The sequence below is a fragment of the Balaenoptera ricei genome, chromosome 1, assembly GCF_028023285.1.
Source record: "Balaenoptera ricei isolate mBalRic1 chromosome 1, mBalRic1.hap2, whole genome shotgun sequence".
Classification (NCBI taxonomy): Eukaryota; Metazoa; Chordata; class Mammalia; order Artiodactyla; family Balaenopteridae; genus Balaenoptera; species Balaenoptera ricei.
In genome coordinates this window covers 121341002-121368346 of record NC_082639.1, presented here as the reverse complement: position 1 = coordinate 121368346, position 27345 = coordinate 121341002, and the positions used below count along the sequence as shown (strand labels likewise).

General features: G+C 45.3%; 1 protein-coding gene across 5 annotated transcripts in view; it reads right to left on the bottom strand.

Annotated features, from left to right (window-relative positions):
* Window positions 1-27345, bottom strand: part of PBX1 (PBX homeobox 1) — a 318659-nt gene that overhangs the window by 84683 nt on the left and 206631 nt on the right. For 4 of the 5 annotated variants that reach the window (XM_059935284.1, XM_059935289.1, XM_059935281.1 and 1 more), the window contains exons 3-4: window positions 8863-9107; window positions 2619-2809 (exon numbers count right to left, since the gene is read on the bottom strand). In XM_059935284.1, the coding sequence (XP_059791267.1) occupies window positions 2619-2809; window positions 8863-9107 (436 nt within the window). Of the gene's footprint in view, window positions 1-2618; window positions 2810-8862; window positions 9108-13895; window positions 14067-27345 lie in introns of those variants that run through there. The other variant, XM_059935309.1, reaches the window with a different exon arrangement.

Sequence of the window (27345 nt, the reverse complement as noted above, 5' to 3'; positions counted from 1 at the left end):
GGAAGAACGCAAGCAGCCGACTTGTAAGCTGCCTATGGAGAGGGCAGCCTCTAGGATCTGGGGACCTCAGTTCTACAATCACAAGGAACTGAATTATGCCCCTACTGGAATGAGCTTCAGTTAAGAGCATGGCCTCAGCTGACCCCTGGATTGCAGCTTTGTGAGACAAGACCAGAGAACCCAGGTTAGTCTGCCCAGGCTCCTGAACAACAGAAACTGTGAGATAATAACTTGTGTTGTTCTAAGCTGCTAAATTTGTGGTAATCTGTTCTTCAGCAACAGAAAATACAAGGAATGTTACACAACAAAGCAGTAACATTCAATTCTGCATACCCATTACATTACGAAGACTAATCCTGTTACTAAATCAAGTCCTCCTTGTATTTTGTCTTCCATGAAATCTTTTCCGATGAAGCCCTGCCCATCAGATGCTTGGTTGAGAGAAGCACATGAACATCAGCAGTGAATGTGTCTTTCTTAGTAAAGTGTGTTTAGCTAGCTTTCCCAATTATACATAGCACTAGAAGCAATGATATTAGCTACTGCAATCAGGAAGTCCAGGCAAACGTTTATTTTTGAGCTGGAAAAACCATTTGCTTAGCCTTGGGTTGGCACTTGGGGTCATATTTTTTCAGCGATACTAAATATACATACCTCTAAGTAAATGCTAATAACAAAGACAAAAGGTTAGTTGTTTTAGTTTTGAACCTTGGCTCAGAGGCAATGATTCAAAGGTTGCAGCCAAAGCAGGAAAGAGACCCTCTCTTACAGTGATTGTCCTTCTGGTGCCAACTGGAACAATCTAGGCAAAGGCTGGTGGAAGTGAAAGGAACTGTGTACAAAGCTTGCCTAGTTTCGTGTCTTTTAGAGTCTGACCTTCTGCTGGCCACAGCAGAGTTACTGAGAGAAGAAATCCTATGAGAAAATGGATTCTGCTCCTCCCTTCTCTCTGATTTCTTTCTTGAAAAGAACCAAGTCTGGGCCCAACTTTTCTTTTTTTTTTTTCAGTATCTGCCAACATCAATGCCAACTCCAGCATTTTAACGAGGGGAGTTACCATGGGGATGTAAACAACACATGCAGAGTGGCAGCGGCCACAGCACAGGGGAAAGACCCAGACACAGGCCACCAGTCACTTGCACTTTGTACCGTGCGGAACGGCCTGCTTTAAAGAAGCCAGGCTGGCAGCAGGCCACGGGGTGAGGGAGATGCACGGGGCGGGGTGGTCCTGCTTCAGAGGGCCTGTGCCTTCCCCCACTCATCACCATGCTCTGCTGGGAACAGCTCTCTTCATTGTACTTTCTCTTGACTTACTCTATGGAATTCTATTAGCCCAGAGATACAGTTTGCTAGCTGGCATTCTTATTTCATATTCCACGTGACCCAAAACACAATGAATAAAAGGGAGTTTAGGAGGTTCCAGGGAGTTTTGAAGAGGTCTGTGAACTGTAAAGACCACACTTGTGAAGAGAGAGAAAAGTACAGGTAAGAGAGCTGAATAATACATGATTTCTGGGGTGAAAAAATTTAAAAAGCAGAGCACTTGGGTGTCTGAATGAAAAGGAACAAAACTACAGATTATTAAATGGTATATGATCCTGACATACCTAATGTTTTAATAATAAAAATCATATGTTGGGATTATATTCAGGAATGGAAACAATGAATGATGAAATCTGCATTTATAGAAGATGGCTAATTTAAGATGAACTGTAGATCACAAAGGATATCCACACTCTGAAAACTTATTTATTAGATCAATTATCAACACACTCCCCTAGAGTAGATGAAAGATATGATATCACCATTTTACAGGCTGGATATCAGAAGCCAAAGAAATCAAAGGGATTTGTACAAATCCACTGGTCTAGAGGGTAGGAGGACCAAGAACTGATTATTTGTTCTATAGTCTCAGTTTTTGTCATAAAGGACCTTTCTATCCGTGATTTCAACTGAATTCTTTGACCTCACAAATTAGGTCACAAGTTAATGTCAGATAGAAAACATCAAATCTTGATTGAAAATCTGGCCCATATCAGACGAGTCCCTTGCCCCTCTATGCCCAAGGGACCACGTCTTCTTCATCTTTTCATCTTTGTGCCCCTAAAACTCAGCCCAGAGTAGGACACATGGTAATCTAGTTATAAATATTTGTTGAATCAAACTGGGTGCCCTCTCTGCCTACATGTACTGTGGCAAAGATTCCCAGCTCTCAATCGGAACTTTCGTGGAGAAAATATGTCATTGCAGTATCTAGTAAGACCGTATGGGCCCATAGTTACAACCTATTCCTGTGAAAGAGACCCCTAGTGGTATGAAAACAGAAAGTCCTGCTTTTTCTGTCCCTGTAGCTAAGTCATCCTTGCTTCTCATGAAGAGTGAGTAGCAGTGGCCGTAAAAAATATCCCCTCCCATGACACATTTTCCTGGAGCCGTATAAAACCAATGGTAATCCACCCTTTCAGCACTCCTTTCCCTGACCTAAGAACGTTTCTCAGGCTACCACTTGGCTCAGCCTTGAACATGATGACAACGGAGTCTTTGGAGAGGGCCAGCCGTGGATTCCAACCCTGGATCAGTGGTTCTCCCCAAGGACAGACCCCCTCCTGGGGACTCACCGCGCATCCAGAAACCGGGAACGCAGGATCATGACGGCCTCACACGTGCTCTGCTTGAGCTGCATCTGGATGGAGCTGAACTTGCGGTGGATGATACTGACCATCCGCTCGATCTCCTTCGGGGAGATGGGCCTGGTCCGGCTTTGCTCTCGCAGGAGATTCATCACGTGGGTGGTGAACTCATTACATGCCTGGAATGGCAGGATGACAGACATGGGGTGTGGTGAGGGTCCAAGCCTCAGCACACTTGATGTGAGGCTGTGTAGGTCTTTCTAGAGACGTGTGCAGGTAAGGAAAGTGGGCTAGTTTGTGGCATTTTGTCAAATCAGAAAAAATAAATGATGCCTGGAGATCCCTTTCAGCCCATTTGATTATAATTTTTGGCCATGATGTGGATTTTTTTAAAGGGAAAAGAAAATTCTTAATTATTTTTCAAAATCAATTATTTTTCATGATTTTACTACTATGAAAGATGAGAACATGAATACTAGTATAAAACACACTTCACAACCCTTCACCCCAATGTTAACAGTCAAAGAGAGTTTGGGGTCAAATGTAGCATGAACTTTCTGCCTTGCCCTTATCTCTGATGTGTTAAAGCTTCCAAATATTCAATTTAGCATAAACAGCCCGAAGAGTGGAATCATGGAGTTAAAAGCTCTGATAACTCTTCTGGGAGATTTCTCATCAATCTATTTCTACTTCTAGTTTTATCGTAAGAACTCCCTCCTATGCTGGTCTTCTGAAGATCTGCTATGTCTATAACACAAAGGGACTAGGTTAAAAAAAAAAAAAACAAACAGCATCAAAATATGGATTAGAGGATTCAGGAGTTATCCCTGCAGAAAGGAAAACTCTCAGGTTAGAGACCAACATACTCTCAGCTCTGGAAGTGAAACTGGAGATCATTTTTCCCACCTCCTTATTTTACAGTTGGGAAAACTGTGGCTCCAAGAGATGAAGGCCCACAGCAAAAAAACAGCAGCTGAGGCAGGACCTGAACGCTTCCTCATCCAGGCCAGGGTGTCTGTTCTTTCCCAGACCCTGAACCTGCTTCTCAGAACACCACTGCCCTTTCTCTTAGTTACTATTACTTATCATCTCTGTAGTCTGGTTTTATTAGTGAACATTCAATAAAATATCTACTCACAGGTTAACTCACAGTAATGTTGTAAACCTGTATAAGATTGTAACAAAAAAAGGCAACTTGATGCTGTGAGAGTTGAAGAACTAAGGACTCAAAGGGTTCAACTTAATATTAACAGCGGAAACACGCCCATTGATGCTAACACAGCATTGCCCTTGTTTTTTACAGCACTAAGCCCTTCATAGTCGTCAATTATGCAGTAACAATAACATATTTCCTGTTCATTTCTCCAAGAAATCCTTCGAGGTTGGCTGGCCAAAGATACAAAGGCAGATGCATCCACTGGGCTGTGTCTACACTGGGGGCTGGGAGGCCTGGGTTTTGACCTGCCTCCGTGAGTATGTGGGCAAATCCTTTCACTACTCAGTACTTCGTTTTTATTTGTCCGAGAGTGGATTTAATCATTCCTAACCCTTCAGCAAGGCTAGCAGCGCCCAGGCACTTGTGCAGTGACCTACAGATGGAATAAATCACTCACATGAACGTAGCAGTGGGCTAAGAGCACAGACTGCCTGCGTTCAGATCCTGTGCTGGAACTCACTTCGCTCTGGGGCCTTGGTTAGTTATGTAAGATCCTTGTATCTCGTCTTCCCTATTCGTGAAATGGGGATGACAGGACCTCAAAGGGTGTGGTAAGGACTACATGAGTTACTATCTTTGTGTCTGGCCATATAAATTGTGTCATTATTATCTCTTCCAAGTACAGAGAACTTAGAAACCCAGCATAGGATCACGATTGGGCAAACCTCTCCAGGCTTCAGTCTGCCCCGTGGTAAAACTAAAGGGGGTCACAAACACCTTCTTTCTACTCTGCAGGCATATGCTGAAGACAAAAGCCACAGAAGATCAGGTCCAATAGCATTTTGCTCTTACTAAGAAAACTGCTACCTAAACACAAGATCTTAGTATAAGCTTCATCTCTCCCCAACCTCAACTGCCCCTTCACCCTCAACAAGGGAGGGAGGTAAAACCTGGCAGCGAGTTGGCGGCAAGTCTATGAGAAGTCGGGGTGGGGCGTGGCGGGGGGAGGCACACTGCAGGCATCCTAAGCGGCTTTCTGGAGAAACGCTTCAGCCCCCACTGGGCTGCAGCCTCCGCCCTTGATGGGGGGCTCACAGGGAGGAGGGGCTGGACGTGAAGGAGGTATTGTCAAGTGCACTTGCTCTCTGCTGGGAAGCCACAGTGCTCGGCTAATAATGATGTGCTTCATTACTGTGAATAAAAATACTCACAATATCTGATGCTTATTTAGGGCATTGGATCCCGGGCCCCTTTCTGCTCTGCCCCAAACAGACAGTGGAGTCTTTTCACCCACTGCTGAGGTGGAGCAAGGCAGCTGCTCCACAGCTGCTCGGGAACACACAACAGACAGTGCAGAGGAGTTCCAAGTCCATTTTAGACAGACAGAACACAGTGTTCCAGATTTTTCCAGGACCTGAACTACCCACGCCTCCTCCTCAGTTCCCCCAAGCTCGGCACCTTCCGCAGCTGTGCTGCTCCCATGAAGTCAGGCGCTCCTGATGAAATGGGAAGAGTGGGGATGACAAGCGTTAATTAAATAGGACCCTCGCCGGCTGAAGGTTTCTGTGACAGAGGAGACTCTGCTGCAGATTGTCCTAAAGGCGGTCACCTTCTGGAGCTACCCCTCCAGCTGCCCCCAGAAAGTGGACGCTTTCTGAAAGGAGACGTCCCAAGTTCCAGGGCAAAGGCCCTTCTGGGAGCAGCCTACCCAAGAGAAGCTCTCTTAGAAAATCCTGCTTGAGTTTAAGCAATTTAATCCTAGACTTGAAGCCTCCTTCCTGCACTTCTCTTCAGCCCACCTTCTTCTCTTACTCCTTCAAACTGGATTTGGCTGCCAATTTCAGCAACGAATGTGATTGGGATTTTAAGACTTTCTCGGCTGTGAATGGACCTATCCCACCCCGGTTCTGCCTTAGAGACTGAGCCTTGTCAATGCCCTGGCAGCATTATTCACAAAAACTGAAAAGTGAAGAACTCTGCAAAACTACAAGAGTATCGGTTTTTAGAATAGCACTTGGAACAAAATTCAGGTTTCTGGATACCACAGTTTTATCTATTAGAATATGCCAGCTCTTAAATACCTTAGCTTCCAACATGATCTGCTGAAAAAGTGTTTTATCAGCCCCTTTTAATGAATAAAACAATTTCCTTCTTTTCTTTTGAATGAAAGTCTCTAGAAGCCTTCTTTATCTAATAACCTCAGGGTGAAACAATGGCTGATTCATGTTGGGTTTTTTTTGGGGGGGGGGAGTGGGGGAGGGGTGAGTAGGGTTATGGTAGCTACTTACTGGAAAGCTAATTGACCCTCTGGTTATCTACCATCACCAAACTAAAAACAAAACAAAACAAACCAAAACAACAGAATCAACTCTTAAATAGTCAGTTTGGTAACCATCTAGGTACTACTAAAACAGAGACTGACATTTTTACTAAGGTTTCCTATTTTTAAGAAAGCTCCCGCAAGGAATGCTTACAGAAAAAAATGAAGAAGATCTATCTCTCAGACATACTAGCTAGAAGGTTAATGGCATAATTTCCTTATAATCTGCTATTTACTATAATTAACAATACAACTAATATTAATAAATTATTAAGCACATAGAGTATGTTAAACAGTATTCAGTTCTTACCCAGAAAATGCCTAAAGAAATAAGGAAATGATTTTTTACTGTTTTTTAAGAATAACAAATACAGACTACTACTACATTTACCTAATTTGCGCTGTACTGATGGAGTTTTTCCTTAAGTTCCCAATTTCCAGCATGATTATTATTTAGAATAGGTAGGTATCTATGAGAAGTTTCTGAAGGAGAATATTTTTTTTATCACTAGCCTCTCTTAGCATCAATCTAGTCCATGAAAGTAACAGAGAGGTCAAGCCGGTTACTTCATCGTCTACAGACGTCCACACTTGTTCCATATTAAGTGCGGCTGGGTATTGTTCCAATAAAAGCCCTTGGGCTAAGGGTCAAAATCTGGCTTCCGGGGCCAACTCTGTCCCTCCTTTGGATGTGTGACCCAGATACATCACCTAACCTCTTTGACCTCCAGTTCCTCACCTGTATCGAAATGGAGATGATGACGGTACCTGTCTGGAGGACCCAACCTTAAAATTACCTTGAGGAACAAGTGCAGTTAGGTTGACAAAAGTGCTTTAGTCATTTTGGATGAGGCTGGAAGAGTGAGACAAGGGGGGGGTTAAATCAAGGAAACAGTCCGTTCATCTATGTTGCTGGCAACCTGAGCTAAGAAGAAAGCCAGTTTTAAACACCATCCAGCGTAACATCCATTCCAGTTACGGGTTTAGGGAGGAAGCCACACTCTTCGTGTACCCCTGGAGTTTGGCAGGAGTTAACCTGGATACTAGGTCTAGATAGGTTGTTATGCCAGAGGCCAAACTTAGCAGTGAAGGTAAAATAGGGAAAGCACAGAGTAGGAAGAACCCAAGAGGCCAGCTAGGGACCTTGTCAGCAAATGTCCCCATGTGTCTTCCCAAGTTATCCCATTGGTTGGGGTACTAACATGATGGCCCAGGTGGGGAAGCTGTCATAGATCAGCCAGCTTACCTGAGCTCAGCCTCTCCTGGGAACTGAGGAAATGTCTACATGAGCCTACACCGTGATAAGAATGTTTGTTCTTTCCCAAGAAGGTGGGAGGTGGTGATCCACAGGTTCTTACCACAAGATTGCTTTTATTTTCCTCCCCTTGAACCCTCCATACACCTGTCTGATGGCTGAAATTCACCACGCTTGGCTTCCAGCTTCACACCTTTTTTTCCCTCATAAGAGAAGGGACTTTGTAGAAATCCATTTCAAAGGTAGATAGGACTGCAATAATGAAACTTTCTTCACTTTAAATTTTAAAATGCCTATTTCTATTTTAAAATTTAAATTTTCTATTAAGTTTGCATTTGCCTTCTACCTAGACAGTCATAAGTGGACAGTACAGGGTCTTCCACTTTTTGCTTTTTCTCCCCCTTCTTCTGTGACTCTTAAAAAAGAAAAGAAAGCCATAAACCTAACAATTTAATGAAAGTAAGTTAACTTAGAACTTCAGGACAATGTCACATCCAAAGACATGACAACAAATATATCTGTCAGCTAAATAATGGGAGGAAAGCCTGATGTTAAGGGACTCCTAATAAAGTCGTATTGCTCATACTGACCAGAGGAAACAATATTGATATTTAAATTCACATGTGTGTGTGTGTGGGGGGGTCCTCTAGTAGAGAGAGGCACTATTATAATTAGAATACCGTACAACATTTATATACTGTTCTATGACTTAAAGCCTTTCTTAGCCTTTCTTTCCTATGATTTTTATGCCTCTTTGATATCCTAGACTCCAAATCCACAGCTCCTTGCCAAATACCACCAGCTTTTAGGGTATAGTATGTGGACCACTGGATCCCAGAGACCATTTAGTGGAGTGTCAGGACTGTATTTCAACTTTATCTGACTCCAGGGGTCCCCTGAGACCCTCTACTCTTCTTATAGCGGGAGGTGTGTCTCGTATTGCATACCATACATAAAAAGCAGAACATGTTTGACTCCCATTCGAACCGAATCTAGGTAGAGTGAGGGGCTTTAGTATCAGTTCCCACAGGATTCCATGAGCACCAGGGTGGTGAGGAATCCTCCTAATGAACGAGCAGACAAGGGCCAGAGGAGCCCACCCACCTCCCCCAGGTCAGGTGGTGACTCTGCTCATGACCTATAACACCCTGAGAGCCCCGGGGCTGCATGCCCATAGGGAAACACTCCAGAGCTCCAGGGACTGAGTTTTCCTTATATTGACTCTGGACGTTTCCTGAAATCATCATTTACAACTTCGATTTTTTTTTAATGGCTTTATCTCTACTTTGCCCGGGTTTTCAACAGTGGACACCAAGGACTTGGTGGGCTCAGGTTCAGCAAGTGGCTCTGGGGTGAGGCCGGAAATGCTGGACCCCAGATGTCAGTCTCCAGGAAAGGCTGTACGCCTCGGGGTCCACAGCCCTGAGTTTCCTGATGCCTCCGCCCTTTTCCTGAAGGGCGGGGTTGGGGGGGTGCCCAGACCCCACAGGGCTGTGGTTACCTGCTCGTATTTCTCCAGCTCCGTGTGGTAGATTTGTCTGATCTGTGAGAGTTTGGCTCTGTAATCAGAATGCTCCACCGAGTTGTCGGAACCGGCGCCTCCAGAAGCTGCCGCCGCCGCAGCCGCCGCGGCCGAGCCGCCACCCTTCTCTGGCCCGGCCACGCCCTCCGCCAGCAGCATGTTGTCCAGTCGCATCAGCTGGGGGTCTGTTGGCTCCTCTTCCTGCGCTCCCCGGATACTCAAAACTGCAGGAAGACCCAAAAGAGTGGGGAGGAGTTAATAGTAACCCAACGAAGCAAATTTTAAAAACAACAACAAAAAACTCCCAATGTATCATTTGGCTAAGTCTCAAATTACTTGCAATATGGCATCTGAGCAACGGGTTGGAAAAAGAGAGGAATTGGAGGAGGAGAAAATGCAAGGAGAGATTTGCTTTGTTCCCCAAATTAATTATATCCCATCATATGAGGTACCTAGCATAGTCAAATTGATGGAGGCAGAAAGTAGACCAGTGGGTACCACGGGCTGTGGGGAGGGTGGGGGGATAAGGAGTTCGTGATTAACCGGTACCGAGTTTCATTTTGGGAAGATGACAAAGTTCTTGAGATGGGTGGTGGTGATGGCTGCACAACAATGCGAATGTACTTAATGCCACTGGACTGTACACTTAAAAATAGTTATAATGATAAATTTTAGGTTATGTATATTTTACCACAGTGAAAGAAATTTCAAATCTACAAAAAACTTAACTATAGCAATATAATTTTCATTTTCATCCCCAAACTGCCAAATTTTAATTCAAGGAAGAGCATTTCCTTCTTCATTTCTAATTTTAGATTTCTGTGAGGTTGTGGTTTTACACTCATTGACTTTGTAATATTCGATCAGCCTGAATTTTCATCTCCAAAATAATCTAAGCCAGGCAAATCCAGTTAATTTGGAGTGAAGTGTTAAGACCTCTCCCCTGGACTAGGGATTTCTATCTCCCCACATTGAGATCAATCTGTTCTGGGTGATAAGAACTCCATCCTGGTACAAACAAGGGTGAGGTCCTTTGAACAAGCTGTCTCAGGGATTCAGAGAAGCCGGTATTCTGATAGGATAGAGGAGGCTCAGCTCTGTTAGAGGCTGCTTTTTATTAAAACACCATGACCCTTTGCGGGGGATGAGGGGGTGATTTGGACTGAAAGAGATCAAGTGATTTAGTAAATCAGCAGAAGAGCTAGGCAGTCTCTTTTTACTACCTTCATACAACCTGCCATAAAGTAAATCACTCATCTGAGCCCAGTTTAGTCGTCAGCAGCCAAACCTTTGTTGAGAGCGAACACAAAAAGAATTTCCAATTAAAAACAAATTGAGGGGGCTTCCCTGGTGGCGGCAGCGGTTGAGAATCTGCCTGCCAATGTAGGGGACACGGGTTCGAGCCCTGGTCTGGGAAGATCCCACATGCCGCGGAGCGACTAGGCCCATGAGCCACAACTACTGAGCCTGCGCGTCTGGAGCCTGTGCTCCGCGACAAGAGAAGCCGCGATAGTGAGAGGCCCGTGCACCGTGATGAGGAGTGGCCCCCACTCGCCACAACTAGAGAAAGCCCGCGCACAGAAACGAAGACCCAACACAGCCATAAATAAATAAATAAAATTTAAAAAAAAAGAGTAAAACCTTTAAAAAAAAACAAAAAACAAATTGAGGGTAGGAAAGGAGGAACATGATTAAAGACAGAGGAGAAGCGTCCCATGCTCGTTCACATCTTGGGGATGGAGATGGCAGGGTCTACGTGGCCCGGTGGGTATGTGAGCGCTGGCGCAGCCAGAAAGTCCAGAGCTGTTTCCAGCCACGATGCGTCTGGTGAGCACCACGGGGACGGTGCCAGGTGCAGTTGTCTCCTGAGCCCGAGCAAGCCAGCCCCACGGGGTTGTGACAGGGAAGGCGGATCTGAGCTCAATCCGAGGGGACATGTAGACATTCAGGGCATTTCGTCACGTATAATACCAGCATTAACTGCTGGCTGTGTCCACATGCTCCTGGCTTCTAACAGGCATGACAAGAAGCAACCTTGGAAGTTGTTTCAAAGGACAGCCCGATTCCTGTGCTAAAAGGAAAAGGGCAGCTTTGCTTTCATGAAACAGGAGACAGTCAAGTGGAAGGTCAAGCCACGTGGACCAGGGGTGGCGGTTAGGAGCAGGAGAATTAAAGGCACAGGGTAGAGACACGTGCCCTCCACACCCCATGAAGTGAGAAAGGACGGGAGGAGGGAAGGGAGGACCTGGGGAAGGCAGTTAGCTGGGGAGGAAAGAAGCAAGTCCACCCCGACACACAACAGGCCCACACTTCAGGACCCAGGTTCTCCTCTCGCATCTGAATTTTTAATATTCTGCTGCACTAAAATAAAATTGCTACATTGTTAATGGCACAGGTTAGGGGATCCTGGAGGTTTATTTTGTGGACCTTTTTCCAATGAAATCCTTCTTTTGTAATGGGAAACTGTCCCTTTGATCTTAGACTAATAAAGATTTAGTCACGTTATTCAGTTCCTTGAATTTATTTACTCAGATCTACAAAGTCCTCAGAAGAACATATCACCACTAACAAAGGTTTCCTTAAGAAAGGAAATGAATGCAGTAACCATTTCCTGAATACCAGTCCCTAAAGGTGCGGAAAAGAATGTGACCCCACAAGCAGCTGGGCTTAGAGCCCAGGAACCCGTCCTTCCTCGCTTGTACAGCCCAGTGAATTCTTCCAGGTGAGGGCATTTACGTGGGGTTTATGGATGTTTCCCCAGTGGATTTTATTGAATGAATTTTAATTACTTTACCAACGAAAAGTATCTATGGGCCATTTACGAATGAAAAAAGAAAAAGAAGACCAACTCTGAGTCATTCTGTAACTGTTGCACTTCTGCTTGATCATTAAAAAATTGGTGCTGAGGCAAAACTTGACACTGATATGGCCAGTGTATCCCAGAAGAGGCTGCAAACTTCGGCTGACGGGAAACGTCCCCAAGATGCTGAGGCTGGTCACACCTGAGCCAGGCAGTGGTGCCTCTTCCTCATCACTCTATAACAATCCTTCCTGACGGATCCAGCACTGACAGATCTCGTAATGGTTTCTGGTCGCAACAACGGTAGCAAAGCAAAAAATAATCATGTCATCTTAATGGTGAAGACGTGCTTTCCTAGGGCCACCTGAACACTGCCTTACCTGAGGTGATGATGGGCATCGTCAGACAGCACCTGTGCTTAAGACCGACTTGCTCAGCCCATTAGCTTATTCCTCTAGCAAAGTTCAATTCGTTATGAGAGGAGAAGGAGAGGCAAAGAGATAGGCATGCACAGACCAAAGTGCTGGTACTAGTTCCTCCAGGTACTAGGTAGGTGACTAGATGGGCATGTTACTACTAGTATTTCCCATGTGCCCAATATTTACCTCTGAGAATATTTTCCCTTTCCAGCCTCTCTCAGCTGCACCCACGCCCATGCCCCACTTTTTCGTTTAAACAATCAACGGGAAGCGCAAAACGTCCACACAAACTCTGTACACCTACCTAATTAATATTTTTCTTGGTCTTGAAATCTAACTGGTTTTAAATGAAATAAGAAAGGAAATTGCTAAAGCTGGCCAAGGACACTGAAAGGATACAGCGTAACCCCCTACCCACCAAAGAAGTTCCAGGACCATCACAGAGGGTAAAGCCGTAATCTATACTGACTCTTTTTTTTCCCCCCTCAGGTACGAAAGATACATTTAGTTGGGGGGAAAAAACACACACACGCACAGTAAGAGTGTTATCATTTCGCTTAGCTTTTATATAATTTGATGAATCCTGTAAACAAATACTCTTCAAAAAGAAATTTGGATTCCCTAAGATTTAATATAATTGATTTCTAAATGTGGCCAAGAAGAAATTGGTATGCTAGAAATACAATGTACCATAACATCAATGTTGCTTGCATTTATACTCAGAGTTCAGGACACAGAAATTGGCCCCAAACCAGAGATTTGAAGAAAATAAAAGAACAGAAAAACGTGGAAAAACAAAAAAACCCAACAGTCTTCTCCAAATTACACCCTTTAAATTATACTCAAATGATTGTGAAAATAGAAATTTCAGAGTATGTGTCAGAACCACCACCATAACTACACACACACACACACACACACGCATACACAATATAAGCAAAAGAAAACCTTCCTCTTCCACTACTTTACATGGAAGATTCTGGTTCTGAGGGTCTTGGGCTGTGTATGTGTGCTGGGCAGAGGCCCGGATGGACCAATAAACAACCCTGCGTGTACAGATTTCTTCCCAGAAGGAGCAGGATCCGAATGTACCACTGTAAACATGGGTGTTGAGATTCACTGGTACGAGAAACTGTTCGGCCAGGGAGTTAAAAAAAAAAAAAAAATCCCACCAACATTAAATAAATAAATGAAAAGGCCGCTATGTCTAAGCAGAGTGATGCTACCTATTTACTGCTTGAAGCCGGCACGCTGGCAAGTAGGAGACAAAATGATTATTTAAAAGCTCCTTTTTTATCTCTGGGGCACCATGCAGGTCTCAAATGAACCTTTCGCCAGGACACCAGAGATGTTAACACTCACCCTCCAAGATCCAATTTCAACCAGCGGAGCTGTTACCTAATCCAGCAACCATCACATATGATCAGGTTTCTGCTCCCCTGATGGGTGTCCTGTGCCCTCCCTAGCCCCCGCCTCTCTATGCTCCCCACCCAACAGCTTTTACTGAAACAGGTTTTAAAGGGAAAAATCCCCTGTTTATGCCAGTACATACAGGGTTTTAACAGTCCGATCTGTACACTTCCACTACCAAAAAAAATGAAATCAACTGCGGTGGATTTGCTCTCCACGGAGGGTCACCCAACAAGATATTTAACCCTTTCGGTAATCATTCTTAAATAGAGTTTCCTTCTCACAAATCTAACCCCTCACGGAAGAGACCGGCCAAGACAGGTAAGTGATGTATATAGAAATTGTCACATGCCCTTTAAAAAGCACCCGATGTCACGGTCTACCTTGCTGCCATCACTGGCCCTGGGGTTCTTCGGTGAACCTCCCAAGGTAAGGAGGCTGTCAGAGCACTGTCGGAGCTGCTCTCACAACTGGTCTCCTGCTGTTCTTTATTTATTTTTCTTCACACAAGGAGAAAAACAAACCAAACCCAAAGGCAGATTCGAGATCCCTGGCAGGAGGGCCACCAGCGGGTTGTTTTGTCCTTGGCTGAGCTGTGACATGGATCCGGAGCAGCTCCAGACAATGCCCACTAGAGGGCACTCTTTCTTCACCAAGGATTGGTCGGACTGGGAGGGTTCGGCTGTTTCCTGTCCCAGGTTATTTCAGAGCTGGGGAAAATGCCCCCGCTTAGATTCATACTTCCACGGGTGGGGCAGGCAGCAGGGAAGGAGGGCAGATCTACGGAGAGGGCTGTCTTCAGATTCGGACAGCAGTCCAGGGACCCAAAGCTGGGCTGAGAGACAGAGAGAGATGATAGAGATAGCCACCCAACAGACAGGTGGTTTGGGAAAGCGCATGGGGCGTTCTCCCCAGGATGGGAGCCCTCACACTTTCTGGCCAACCTCTTTGCTTGATTTGAAGGCACAAGACTTAACCTCCATGCAATTGTTCCACTGTCCACGAGCTGTTCTTCAACACACATGACCAGGAAAGCTGGGGGAGGGAAGCTCTGCCAGCCTCACCCACAGCCCTGCTCTGCCATCTCCCAGGGGCTCAGAACTTTGGACAGAAGTACTGGGACAGGAATCCGTTGTCCCTGCATTTTTTTAGAAAGAGAGCAAAGTGCCTGCCTCCTGAAAATATCACAGTTAACACCTTTTATTTGTTCGGAAAGTACTTGTGCGCGATGAATTGCATCACCTTATAAAACATGAAGTAATATTCCAAACTTAGATAGTAGATAACTGCAGATTACAAAGGCAAAGTAATTTCCCCCAAATCAAAGCAAATGGGACAAGCCACGACTAGAATCTAGGTCTTCAACTTTTAGACGCTTTACCCTCTACTACAACGTTAGGATTCTGACTGTCACAAATGGTAGCCAAGCGGATGCGATTTCAATTCTGTGTATGTGTGCATGCATGCACACACACACACAAACGCACACACAAAATGTCTTTTGAGGCCTAGGTCATGACTGACACTCTAGGGAGAAGACAACCAGATATGAGGTAGGGAAGGAAGTTGTTCCTACTGACTTCTTAATTTCTTTACAATTTCCTCCAAATCTGGTCCTCTTCAATTACTTCTTTCTGCCAATAGGACCATCATGACTGGAGCCACTGAGCCGTGTGATAGAATGCCCTCTTCCATCTCAGCCAGAAAAATCCACTTACTACGGTCCCATCCTATTTCAAATCTCAGCTCAAAGTCCTTCTCCATGAAGCCCACCCAGACAACAGCTAAAAAGGAGCTCCCTTGCCTCTGAGCCACCAGGGCAAGTACTATCTACACCACAGCCACAGCTCCTCTCAGAACAACCAAGGTCACACCTGCCGCCTTGCGAGCAAGGCTGTGAGCTTCTGAAAAGCAGTGACAACCTGTCCTACATCTACGTATCCCCCCTGTGACCACACAGAGCCTCTGGCACTGAACATCTATTCAAGCATCTCTTAATATATGAGAACCAGGGAAGGAGGGAAGGATGCAGGATGGTACTCTCCGATGATCTCTGCCTCAGTCCAGTGTCCTTGGCGAAGCAGTTCCTTATATGGGCTCTTTCTCCCTCTGGTCCAGTTCCAAGTTGGACCAGAGTCAGCTGCTAGTAGAAGGCCTTTCCCTCTGTCACCTCTTCCACCCCCACTTCAAAAATCTGTCAAATCAGCCTGAAAATCCTAAGTAAGCAAATCTACACAGTCATTAAGCCAGAGCCTCCAGAACCCACAGCCTGGTACGTCCCCAATAAGCCAACATTATCCACGATGAAGGCTCTGGGTTTTGGGGAGAGCCTGGCACATGACTGGTACCTGGGGAAGAATTCCTGGGAGGGCTGACAGTGGCCCACAGTGAAGGGGCCACACATACCGTGTTACCCAAAATGAGCCCTCTGAAGAGTGCTCAGTTCACTTTCATTACTAACTGAGTGCCTCTAAGGTGCCAGGAATGGGGTGGGTGCTGGGATTTCCAAGAATCATCAGACATGGGCTCTGGCTTCAAGAAGCCCAGGGTTTAGACTCCTCTAGTCCCTTCTTGCACGCTACACCAACTGCCCTGAGGCCTGTGGTGGGCACAGCATGCTGTCAGAGTAGGTGGTTGGCAACCAAAAAAGTCCCAGTGGATACACACCCTCTCTTCCTTCCTCCAGTTTCCTTCATTTCCCACAAGCACACCTATACCCACAAATCATAAATTCCTAGCTTGAGCTGAAAAATAACTACGACATAATTTGATTCTTCTGAACCAAAGATGGGACCGACATCCGATGTTAGTGGCTTGAAGCTTAGGGTAGTATGTCCCAATGTTTTTCACCCCCTAATTCTCAACCCCTTCGTTTGTTCGATGGACAAGGGTTTTTGTGTGTTTTGAAAAGAGTCTGTCCATCCAACAAATGGAAATGATTAACAATGTGATTTCCTGAATTTTACAAACCAGCGTTAGAGATAGCTGTCAGTCAGTGCTTCTGGATAGCATGGAAGGACGAGTGACCACCTGAGCGGAGACCCTCCAGCCTAGGTGGAGATCTCTGAGGCTACAGTTGCCTGGAGCAGATTTGTCAGATGAGAAGTCCAAGTTCATGGAGACTTCAAGTGTGACAGCCACCCTTGGACTGCCAGCTGTTTGTCTCTTAGCCCTTTAGAAGCTTAGGGACACCAAGGTTGGGACCCACGGGTCTAGGGTTTCTTATGGCATCACCAGGGGTTTAGACATGAAGATAAGATGTCTTCTAGGCCTTTCAACTTTTCGTCTTGGTTTGTTAGGCAGGTAGACCAAGCAAGGAGACTTGAGGGCTTTAGTCAGTTGACAGAAAGACTTTGAGATTCCTCAAGCATTTCATCCCACAATTATTCATTGAGCATCTCCTATGGTACCAAGGACTGTGCTGAGTTTCAAAATAAAATTGGTTGAGCAGGGACCTTAATGATACACTCATTTTTTCCACACTTACCATCCACTACTACGTGCAAGGCTTTCTGAGAAGTTTTAGGGCAGGAGGTGGAAATACAAATATATGACACTCTTGAGATGGTTTTACATATTTTTGTTGTTGTGGTGGTGGTTTATATTTTTGGGTCTTCTTTAGAGAAACATGCCTTGCTTTTCTTGTCATCCCTTTTCTGGGCCAGGCTTTGGCAGCCCTGGTCACATGCATTTTCTACTTCTCAGGAAACACTCGGGCACGGATCCCAATCACACGTCCCCCTGCTTGGCACACAGAGCCTCCTGGGCCAGCTGGCAGACAGCAGGCTCATGTGCTGGGCAGCAGACTCCTGCCTTCCTGGACAGGTGCCGGCCGCCTGGGTGAGGGGCATTGGGCCTTAATAGCTCTAGCTTGGACTGCTGCTCGGGGAACCCCTTGGCCTAAAGAGTTATTGCAGAATTTGGTAGGAGGGCATGACGTCACACTGGCCTTGGCCTCAGACTGCCATACTTAGAGGGGTGAGAGAAGAAGAAAAGCTCCCCAGGGAGGACCAGCACAGGGTGTGAGAGGCCCAGACGGCACCTGGTAGCCCATGATGCAAGAAGCGGTTTCCTACCAAGTTGTACATAAAAAGCATGAGAAATTGGGAGCCACGGTTGGCGGCTTGCTGTGCATTCCCAGAGATGCAAGCTTCTCTCTACAATGGTAGCTTCTCAAGGAAGTGACCACAGAGAAAGCAAGAGAGATTTCTCACTATTCTCTTGACTTAAGATGAAAATGTTCTGTAGCTTGGAGTCTCAATTAGGCACCTAGCACATTGCCTGCAAGTGCTAATTCATGACAGATTTCCTCTCCCGTTAGATTTCAATATCCTCCCAAAGTGTAAGGGCCCAAGCCCTCTTCTGTCAGCTCCATAACATGGCATGAAGGAAGAACACTGGTACAAAGCCAGGTCCAAGGCTCCCACTGCATGACCTTGCCTCCCTTAAGCTCAGTTTCTTTATCACCCAACAGTCAATAATAATATCAACCACGCCATGATTCTTATTAAAGGATTAAATAAGGTTACTTTTACAAAAGCACATGTCCGTGCTTGGTAACTGGTAGGTTTTCAATTGTTGGTTAAATCTAAATCAATTCCATTGATAAAGGTCCCTTTGGGAAGAATAAGAAAGCAAGTTAGATTTAGAGTTAAGAGTTTGGTTTTTAGGGGCTTCCCTGGTGGCGCAGTGGTTGAGAATCTGCCTGCCAATGCAGGGGACACGGGTTCGAGCCCTGGTCTGGGAAGATCCCACATGCCACGGAGCAACTGGGCCCGTGAGCCACAATTACTGAGCCTGCGCGTCTGGAGCCTGTGCTCCGCAACAAGAGAGGCTGCGATGGTGAGAGGCCCGCGCACCGTGATGAAGAGTGGTCCCCACTTGCCGCAACTAGAGAAAGCCCTCGCACAGAAACGAAGACTCAACACAGTCATAAATAAATAAGTAAATAAATAAAAGAACGTGAATTTCTTTAAAAAAAAAAAAAAAAAAAAAAAAAAAGAGTTTGGTTTTTATATGTTAGGAATCAGCAAGGCAGAAGGAACCAGGCTAAGTTAATGAGTGTATAGACATACACACACACACACACACACACACACACACACACACACACACACCCTACCTCACTGTGCTGTGCTTTCAAGGCAAGCTCAGACTGAAACCATCAAGCCTAGGAAATCGATCCTCAGCTCAAAGAATACATTTCAAAACGTCTTCTTTTTTCTCCTCTTTCCCCCTCTTTATGTTCCTTTCTTGCTATTCTTCTCCCAAGCACATTAAGAATCCCACTTCCTCTGAAGCCTGATGTGTCCCCTCTTTACAAGAGCCCCCGGCTTTAGTCTACCTGAGCCAGAAAGCATCCTGACCCGGCAGAGCTCACATTGGAAGACGCAGTCCTCCTAGAAGGCTGAAAAGACCCTTCTGGGAACCACTCAGCTCTGAAGCAATCTCACCTTGTGTCAGACAAGCTAGCCTGGGCGTCCTCTTTAATGGTTGCTTTCAAATGTCCATTAAAAAATAAATAAATTATAACCAGAAGGGAGCAAAGATTCTATTCACGATCAAGGTTTGAAGAAATGTGTTTCAGTTTCGACTTTTGGGTGGGATTCAGACCTCACAGTCATCCTTTTCTGCCAGGGCACAGAGAAACCCCACACTCAAAATATTAAGATAATTGGATATTGCCACATTTGTATCATGTGTGATCTTATCTTCTTGACATCATTCCACTGTCTTAGGACTACGAATGCTTTTCCACCTCCTAGTGACTAGCAGTGACTTGCATATTTTCAAGTTCAATCATAGCAGAATTATTTTTTTTTCCTCCAACCTTCCAAACAATTTCCTCAGAACTAAGTTTGAAAAAAAGAGCATTTTGTTCCCACAAAAATCTTTCCAGTTTTTGAAAATTACAGAATAATTCAACGGCAGGGTTCCTAATACAATGTGCTGTTGATTTTGAGGGGTCCTTACAGAAGACAGTGATAACTTAGCTAACTTGCTCCATGATTATTTCCAATTCCACAAATCACAGAAGACACATACTTCTACTAAGAGTACACCTTCATCCTCTGGAGGAGGCTTACTCTCTAACAGGCGGGAAAGGGACACCTCTGCCAGATGACCTCCACAGACAGAGGTGTGCAGACCAAGGACAGAGGGATGTCATTACAGTTAGTTGGCAAACAGCAAATTCTAGTCAGGGTCAGACACAGGGCCTAGAATCAGGAAATGTGGCGAAACATTCTGGCTGTCTCCATCCCTTCGGCCTCTTTAACTTGGTCCTTCTACTTCTCCCTCCATTGGAACACAATTTCTTTGAATCTATAAGAGGATGGAAAAGACTCACTGAATCTCAGGACTATCATTACCACTGCAACTAACACTGATAATAATAAGATCACTTCATGTGAATGTGTGCTTTAACTCTACTAATATTTTTCTTGAGATATGAGATGTGATGGAGCGTGCGTCTCTCTCCTGTATGGGACCTAGGAGAGGGGACAGCTAGGAAAAGGGCCTGGCAGAGAGTATTGGTACAAAGATGAAGGAAAAGGATGATCTGCTGGTTTCTTCCAACACATTCCTCTCCATGGACACAGAACACTGATTTTTAGTTAAGTTCAGGGTCACTGGGAGGAAAGACAATTTCCAGCTTCCCTTGCAGCTAGATGTGGTCATGCCTCCAGTGACAAAATTCCAGTTAGTGACAGATGAGTAGAAGTAAGACATAAAACTCCTAGGAACGTCCTTAAAAAGAAGGAATGCCTTTCTTGCCTCTTTCTCTCTTTTCCTTTTGCTACCTGGAACATGAATATAATGGCTGGGGCTCTAGCAGCCACTCTGGACCATGAGTTGACCTGGGGAATAGAAGCCACACTAGGGAGAGAAACCAGATAGAAGTTCTCATATCCTACAGACCAGTCTGTGGTCACCTTCAGACTATATGAAAGTAAGAGAGAAATAAACTTGCATTTTGTTTAAGACAAGTTGTCTTGGGAGTTGGGAAGGTTTTGTTTTGTTTTAGTTGTGTTCAGCAGCTTAACCAATCTACGCTAATACAAGCTATTAAGAAAAAAAGAAAAAAGAAAGAAAGAAAGAACTCTAGAAGGCAGAGTGATTTCTTGTTGGGTAGAATGTTACAGAGGAAATTAGAAAGAGGCAGATTTAATAACTAGAGGCAAGTCACAGAAAAACCTGAGTAGCCACTGGGGAGAATTTCTCCCTGCAAAAAAAGAGAAGGTTTAGAACAGATAGGAAAAGGCTTGATCATTAGAGGGGCCTCTCTTGGGTACCACTCAGGCTATTAGCAGAAGTGGGAGAAGATCTGGGAAGCCTGGAGTTTGGGAGCAGGGAAAGGAGAAGCCTCCTGGTCGGGGTGTTGGATGGCCTGGAGGAGTGCAGTCTGAACCAGGAAAGAGAGGGGTGGGTGGTGAGGGGTGGCTGCGTGTGGAAACCAGCCAAGAGTACTCTGCTGCCTCTGTGATGACGGAAGCAAAGTGGGGATTCCATCTTGACCAGAGGAAAGCTAAGGCAGGATAAACTGTCATCCTAGAAGCAAATACAAGAGCAGAAGCAATATGTGAGACCAAGTTCTAACAGATGACTTTAGGCTGCTGGAACTTGCCCACCTACCTATAGCTTGTATTGGGATATTTTCCTTACACCACAGTAAAATAATGTTTGTACTCTAACCAGCCTGCTGGATTTGCCAGCTCCAGAGAACTGGAAGAGGGACACAGGAGAAGGGAAAGAGAAATCCCAGTGCAGCCCACTTAGAGAAGAAATTACCTCCATTCGCTTTGGTGGTAGCAGAAATTCCCCAGCGGAAGGACTCCGGTCTATTTATGGGCATCCCAGGTCCATTTCAAAACACCTGCCGATTAGCTTTCCTTTTTCCATGACCACAAACAACACCTGTGACCCCAGACAGTCATCTCACAAATGTACACAAGGTCAGTCAGGGTCCTTCAGGGAGAGTATGTGGATGACCCATCACCACTCTTTACAAAAACCAGCCCAAGCACATGTCTTGCGGCTAATGAGTCACTGGTGTCATTCTCAGACACCAGGGGCTGCAGAATCTGCAGGCAAACAGGCTACAGGAGAAGCAAGAGGCTTATTCTGCTTCTCAAAACTTTCTGAGTAGCCTCTGAAAGCACCAAGTCTTTGACTGATAAGGAAGGTTGGAAGGCAGGACAGGCTGCTAGCTGTGTCTAGATTCTCATCCTGGGCAAGAGGATGAGAATGCTGAATAAGAAATGCTGGTTGTGGGGGTGGAATGGGGGGAGGGCACTGAGATGATGAGCTCCAGATTGCAAAACATGCCTTCATTCATCACGAGCCTGGTCTCAGCATAAAAGAGAAACATGTCATGGGGACCAAGAAAGGTCTTGGCTTAAGAGAGGCGCGATATTTCTGCTTTAGGGAAGAGTCCATGAAGCCATCATTTCCAATCTTTCCCATCTCGGCACCTGGGCCTTTCCTTGGGGAATGAGCTCCGCTGTGGCTCTGAGCTCCTGGGCTGTCCTCCATGGTGTCCCCTCTTCCCACCAGAGTCCACGTGGCCGAAATCTCGAAAACATAAACACCTGGCAGTCAAATGGTTCTAACGTTTCTTGCACTTGAGTGCAAGCATTCAAATTCTACCCTGAGCAGGGATTCTCAAATGCCGATTCAAGTTTCCAGGGGGACATCTTAAAGGAGAACTCGATTTCAAGTAAATGATTGCAACTTATCGAAAATAATGTGTTACTTAGCGTCTGCGGCAAACATCCTGGCAGGCAGCGAGGGGAAGCAGCACTGGAGCAGATGGGAGCGATTAGGCTCTGATTTTCAGTCGGGCTTTTTCTCGTTGGTGTTGCTTTTACATCCTGGTAAAATCAGGACGTCGGGGAGAGAAGAGAGAAGGGTTCTCTGGACCATTCCTTCCTTCTGTGTGCTTGAGATGGAGCCCCCCCTCCCACCAAGGACTCTCACACAGGAGGTGCCCTCCCCCTGTGGGGAGGTACGGTGGTCATCATGACCATCATCATCAAAAAGCATTTAGCACCACGAGGCGCTCGCTAAATACATCAACGGTTGACAGAGAGACAGATGACGGAGATCTTAATTTTCCTTTAAAGATCTGCCTCCCTGAGGCTGGGCCTTATTTACTGTGGTTCTCACTACACTTATCTGAAAAGGTATCTTGTTTTCTCTTCTACTGAGTGAGCCGGCATCTCTCCAACCCACAAAACATCTCTTAACTGTTCCACCAGGCTGATGTTACCATGGTCCTACTCAGGCCCCTCAGTGACGGTACGTCACTGGCAAACTGCATCTATTTTGCTGAGGACATTGAGGTACAGCGTGCTGACTGCCAGCAAGTCCCTTGCAGTAAAGAGAGGAGACCCCCCCCCCCGTCCCCACCTCATCAGAGGCCCTTACAGGATCTCATGCTCTTCGGGGTAACATACACAGTCATCTCAGAAGCCAACTTTGCTTTTCTCTTTCGGAGCTGCTTGCTTTCCAGTGACACTCTGACTCTGCCAGACTGGTCATGTCCACTTATGTCTAGTGACAGCCTTACAGCTCCGTTAAAACAAAAATCTCTCAGCCTGCACAAAGTGTTGCCAGCCTGCGCAATTTCACCAACACGGCCATCCCGACAAGGACCCAGGCTGGTCTCTTGGTCAAGCAGTCACTCAACAAACATACGCTGAGTATCTACTCTCTGCTGGGTCCTATATTTCAGCTGGAGAGACTCGACCAGAAATAAGAGAAGTCTGCAGAATCATGGGGGAAAGAGAAGCATCGGCTGATAACACAAAGTGAAAGTAATAGGTGTGTGGACAAATGGTACGGGAGCCATGGAAACAGGGATATTTTCTTGTGGGGGAATGAAACTTTGCAAAGCAAGTTGCCAAAAGTAAGCTCATTTGCTTGTATTCTCACCTGAACATTATGGGGTATTATTAACCCCTTTATTCAGATGGGGGAATGGAAGCACAACAGACTCAGAAGGGCCCATGGGCACACAACCAGTTCTGCAGTGGACTCACTTCCAGGGCCTTCCCTCTACATCCCAGCCGCCTCCAATCTTAGCCGGGCTGGTAGCAAGCAAGGGCCAGCGCCCTGAAGAAAGCACAGGGCTGACCCAGGACGCTAGGGCCTGAATTAGCAGCTGGCAGTTTTCACAGGTTGGAGGTCAGTGTGAACTTTCATGCTGCCTTTTGCAGAATTTCATTTCCTCTGCTCTCCTGAACCAGCCTAAACCAAGGAAAGCTACTAACAACACACATGTGGTTTTCCCAGCTTCAATGCCCTCTGCCCTATTATGTCTTAAAGTAAACTGAAAAGTCACAGAATTGTTTACACACCAAAACCATCAGTTTGCAGTTGTGCAAACATTTTTTTTTTAAGCTGAATTTGTCTTCACTTCTTGTGACAGGAGATGTGGAAGTGAAATTTAAGGTGCTGTGCTATTGCTGTTTGGTAATGTATGGCGATGGGTTGCTGGTACATGACCTTGGTTTCAAGGTTTGATATCACACAGTACGAGATGCCCTCCAGTTCCAGGTTCTGTTCCCAATTTGCAAAGCAGAACTGCAGGGCCATCCCTCTGCCTTCAAATGCTACCAAATGACACTTAGGCTTGTAGAAAAATGAGGAGAAAGGTTCTTTGATGTCCTCCAATGAAAGAAGCGCTTAGCACTTGCATCAAGATGGTTGAATGTAGTCTTCTCTTTCTTTTTGAAATTGGAGATCGTTCAAGTCTTGTTTATAATATGGGGTATGAATGTGGAATAAAAGCAAAATTAAAATGTAAAAAAAGATGGCTGAATGTGCATGTATATGTATATATATATACATATATACATATATATATATATATATATATATATATACACAACCTTTTTGCCCGGAAAAAATAAAAAAGTTATAAGAATTATTCTCAGCCTTTCCTTCTCATCTTCAAACATTATCTCAAACCCGTTATGGAACCATGACAACATTAGGAAAACAACTAGCTAATTTAAAATTTCTGTAAACCAATGCAAATTCTGTGTATGCAGTTTCCCCGAAAACCAACTTTGGCTCCTGGAACCCTAAGGTTCCACTGACCTCCATGCAAGACCAATTATTTGGATTATTTTGGCATTTATTAACTATGCTAGTAAAAGCTGTTTTAAAAAAGGCATGGGGTGTGGTGGCACTTGAAAGTGGTCGATGTAAGCCCTATACAGGGTATAAAACTACTACTCAGTGCTAGCTGCCACCTAATGGTTATGCAGGGGTGGGTGGACCTACACTCTTACACTTTTAAATTCCCTTTTGTTTTCCTGCCCAAATCTAAATACTTTTGCTACTTTTGCTGCTGGTCTTAAAAGTCAGGACGGCAGCAACACATGTAAGATGAGACAGTTGCCCAGCCTTGAAGCGACAGGGATAGAAAGAAATATGAACAGAATAAAAAGCAGAGATCTGCTTAATTGCTCTCTGCCTTACTGCTATTCATGCAGCTCTGTGCTTGGTAGGACCCTAGACTCTCAAAAGGCATTAGTCTGTGCTTAGGTCCCGTGAGAAAATGCTCACAGCTAGTTCTGTGGTCAGAGGCAGAGTCTCTGGGATTGCAGGATCACTGTTCATTTCTTCACTCTAAAATAATACTGAGATTATCTCAGAGATGCTAAGGTGAATTTCAAGGTATGGTTTTCCCAGACAATTATTTTTTTGATAGCCAAGCATTCACTCAGTTCATGTGTGGAAGTAGAAAGGCTCCATTACTTGCCCCTCCATCATCTAAGTGACAGCGCCCACACTCTCTCATATACACACTGGGAACACAGGAACGTACAATCCTGGGATCTCGTGTAGACACCCTGTCTTAAATTTTAACTGAAATTTAGAAGTTCAAGCCATGAACACAATGATGGGTATACTAAAGGCATAGGTTTATCATCCCTTAAAATTAAAGAAGAAAAAGTTAATCAATGCATGTCAAATGAACTTTTCATTGCTGAAATTAGACTTAAAACTTTGCACTCGCTTTCCACAGCTCTGTGTTATTGTACAACAACCCTCTGTGTGGTTCCTTCTGGATTTTTCCTAGGAGTATAAATTAAGTTCCGAAGAAAAAGAAATCCCCCAAGGGGGTACAATTTATCCATTTGGAGACTATGCTGATCTTTAAAAGACATCGATTTCCCTAGAAAAGGTAGAGAGGGAAGGAGAGAGAAAATAACTCTCAAGATGTTTGTGGATCAAGAAGCATTACCCTGGGAATTCCTTGGAGGCCCAATGCTTAGGACTCCTCGCTTTCCCTGCCAAGGGATCCCTGGTCAGGGAACTAAGATCCCAAAAGCCATGCAGCACGGCCAAAAAAAAAAAAAAAAAAAAAAAAACCAGAAGTGTTACATAGACCAGATGCCCAGTGGTTAGGACATAATACAGTGGCCCTTCCTCCTAAATCATATGTCACAGTGTCCTTCCTAACATGTGACTTGGCTTTGCAGTGTTGCTGTCCTGCCTTTAGCTGGCCATGCCCTTTACATCAAAGGAAACACCCATGTCCCTGGGGATTTGGCGTGTCTGCTTCCTGGAAAGAACAGCAGGAAAGGTGCATGAGAAGGAATACACATGCGGTGAGCTATGATAAACAGCTAACAATTTATGTTTATATTTATTCTTGGGTACAGCCCTTTCTTTACTGAAATCCAGTAATTAGGTTATTCATTCATTAAATCAGAAACATCATTCCTTGAGTGCTTACCATGTGCCAGGTAGTACTATGTGTACTGGGGACCCAGAAATAAAAGACAAAATGCCTGCCCTAAAGGAATGGATGGTTTCATGGAGAAAAGCTGACAAATAAATAGAGCATTAAAATGCCCTGGTGTGGAGGAAGTTTACCCTCCAAAAGGCCTCTGCTTGTGATATGATCACAATTAAGCCGTGTTGACATTCATCCTAATTTCCTTACTCCAGCAAAGGCTGTCACATATTCAAATACACAAACAGACACCAACATATGCTGGCGCAGTGGTGGACCAAGGCCAGGGACCAGGTGTTCACATTTACCTGTAACTGTTTCAGCCTCACCTCATCCCCACGCCGTTAAGTGCAGCAACTGCTTGCAGGACTTAAACAATTAAGAGCCACTATTAAACAGAACCTCAGCTCTGCGTCTGAGGACACAACACCCCACCCTCTGTCCCTGAAGAGCTGCTTCAGTGAACAGGGTGTGGGTAGGGGGACCCCGAGAGTGCCGCCAGCATCCATCACACCAGCATCCCCCGGCAGACGACCGTAACGAATGCACTGCCTCCTCTGTGAAGAAATCAGGGCTTCGTAGCCTGTACCCAAGCCACAAGCTGCACACCAGACCAGAGATGGGCTGGGAGGGAGAGACAAAGGTGGTTTCAAGGCTTTTGTGGCTTTGAAGAAAACACCTCTGCATGTGAGAAAGCATTCAAGTGGTCTCTGCAGGCATCCTGGCCCTGTGGTTGGGCACTCTTGGGTCTGTGGCTATTGAGTTCACCTCGGGCTCAACTTCACCCCACCGTATTTCTCTCTCACTCAGCCCTCGAGACACCCCACCGCTGGGATGGCCCTGCAAACCTCATCAGAAACGTGAAAAGTCTGGGGCAGGGATCTTTCACCCTTGATCTTTGACAGGGCGTCCTGAAGGCAAAAGTCTCAGACTCTTAAAATCTTATCTGGTTCCTTCCGGTACCACAGAAGAAAAGTAAATATTTAGCCACGGGCACAGAGGTTGAGGGAACAGCAGCTGTAATCAAGACTCCGTTTCTCACCCCTCCCAGATCCGAGGTGAAGCCTCATGCCCCCACC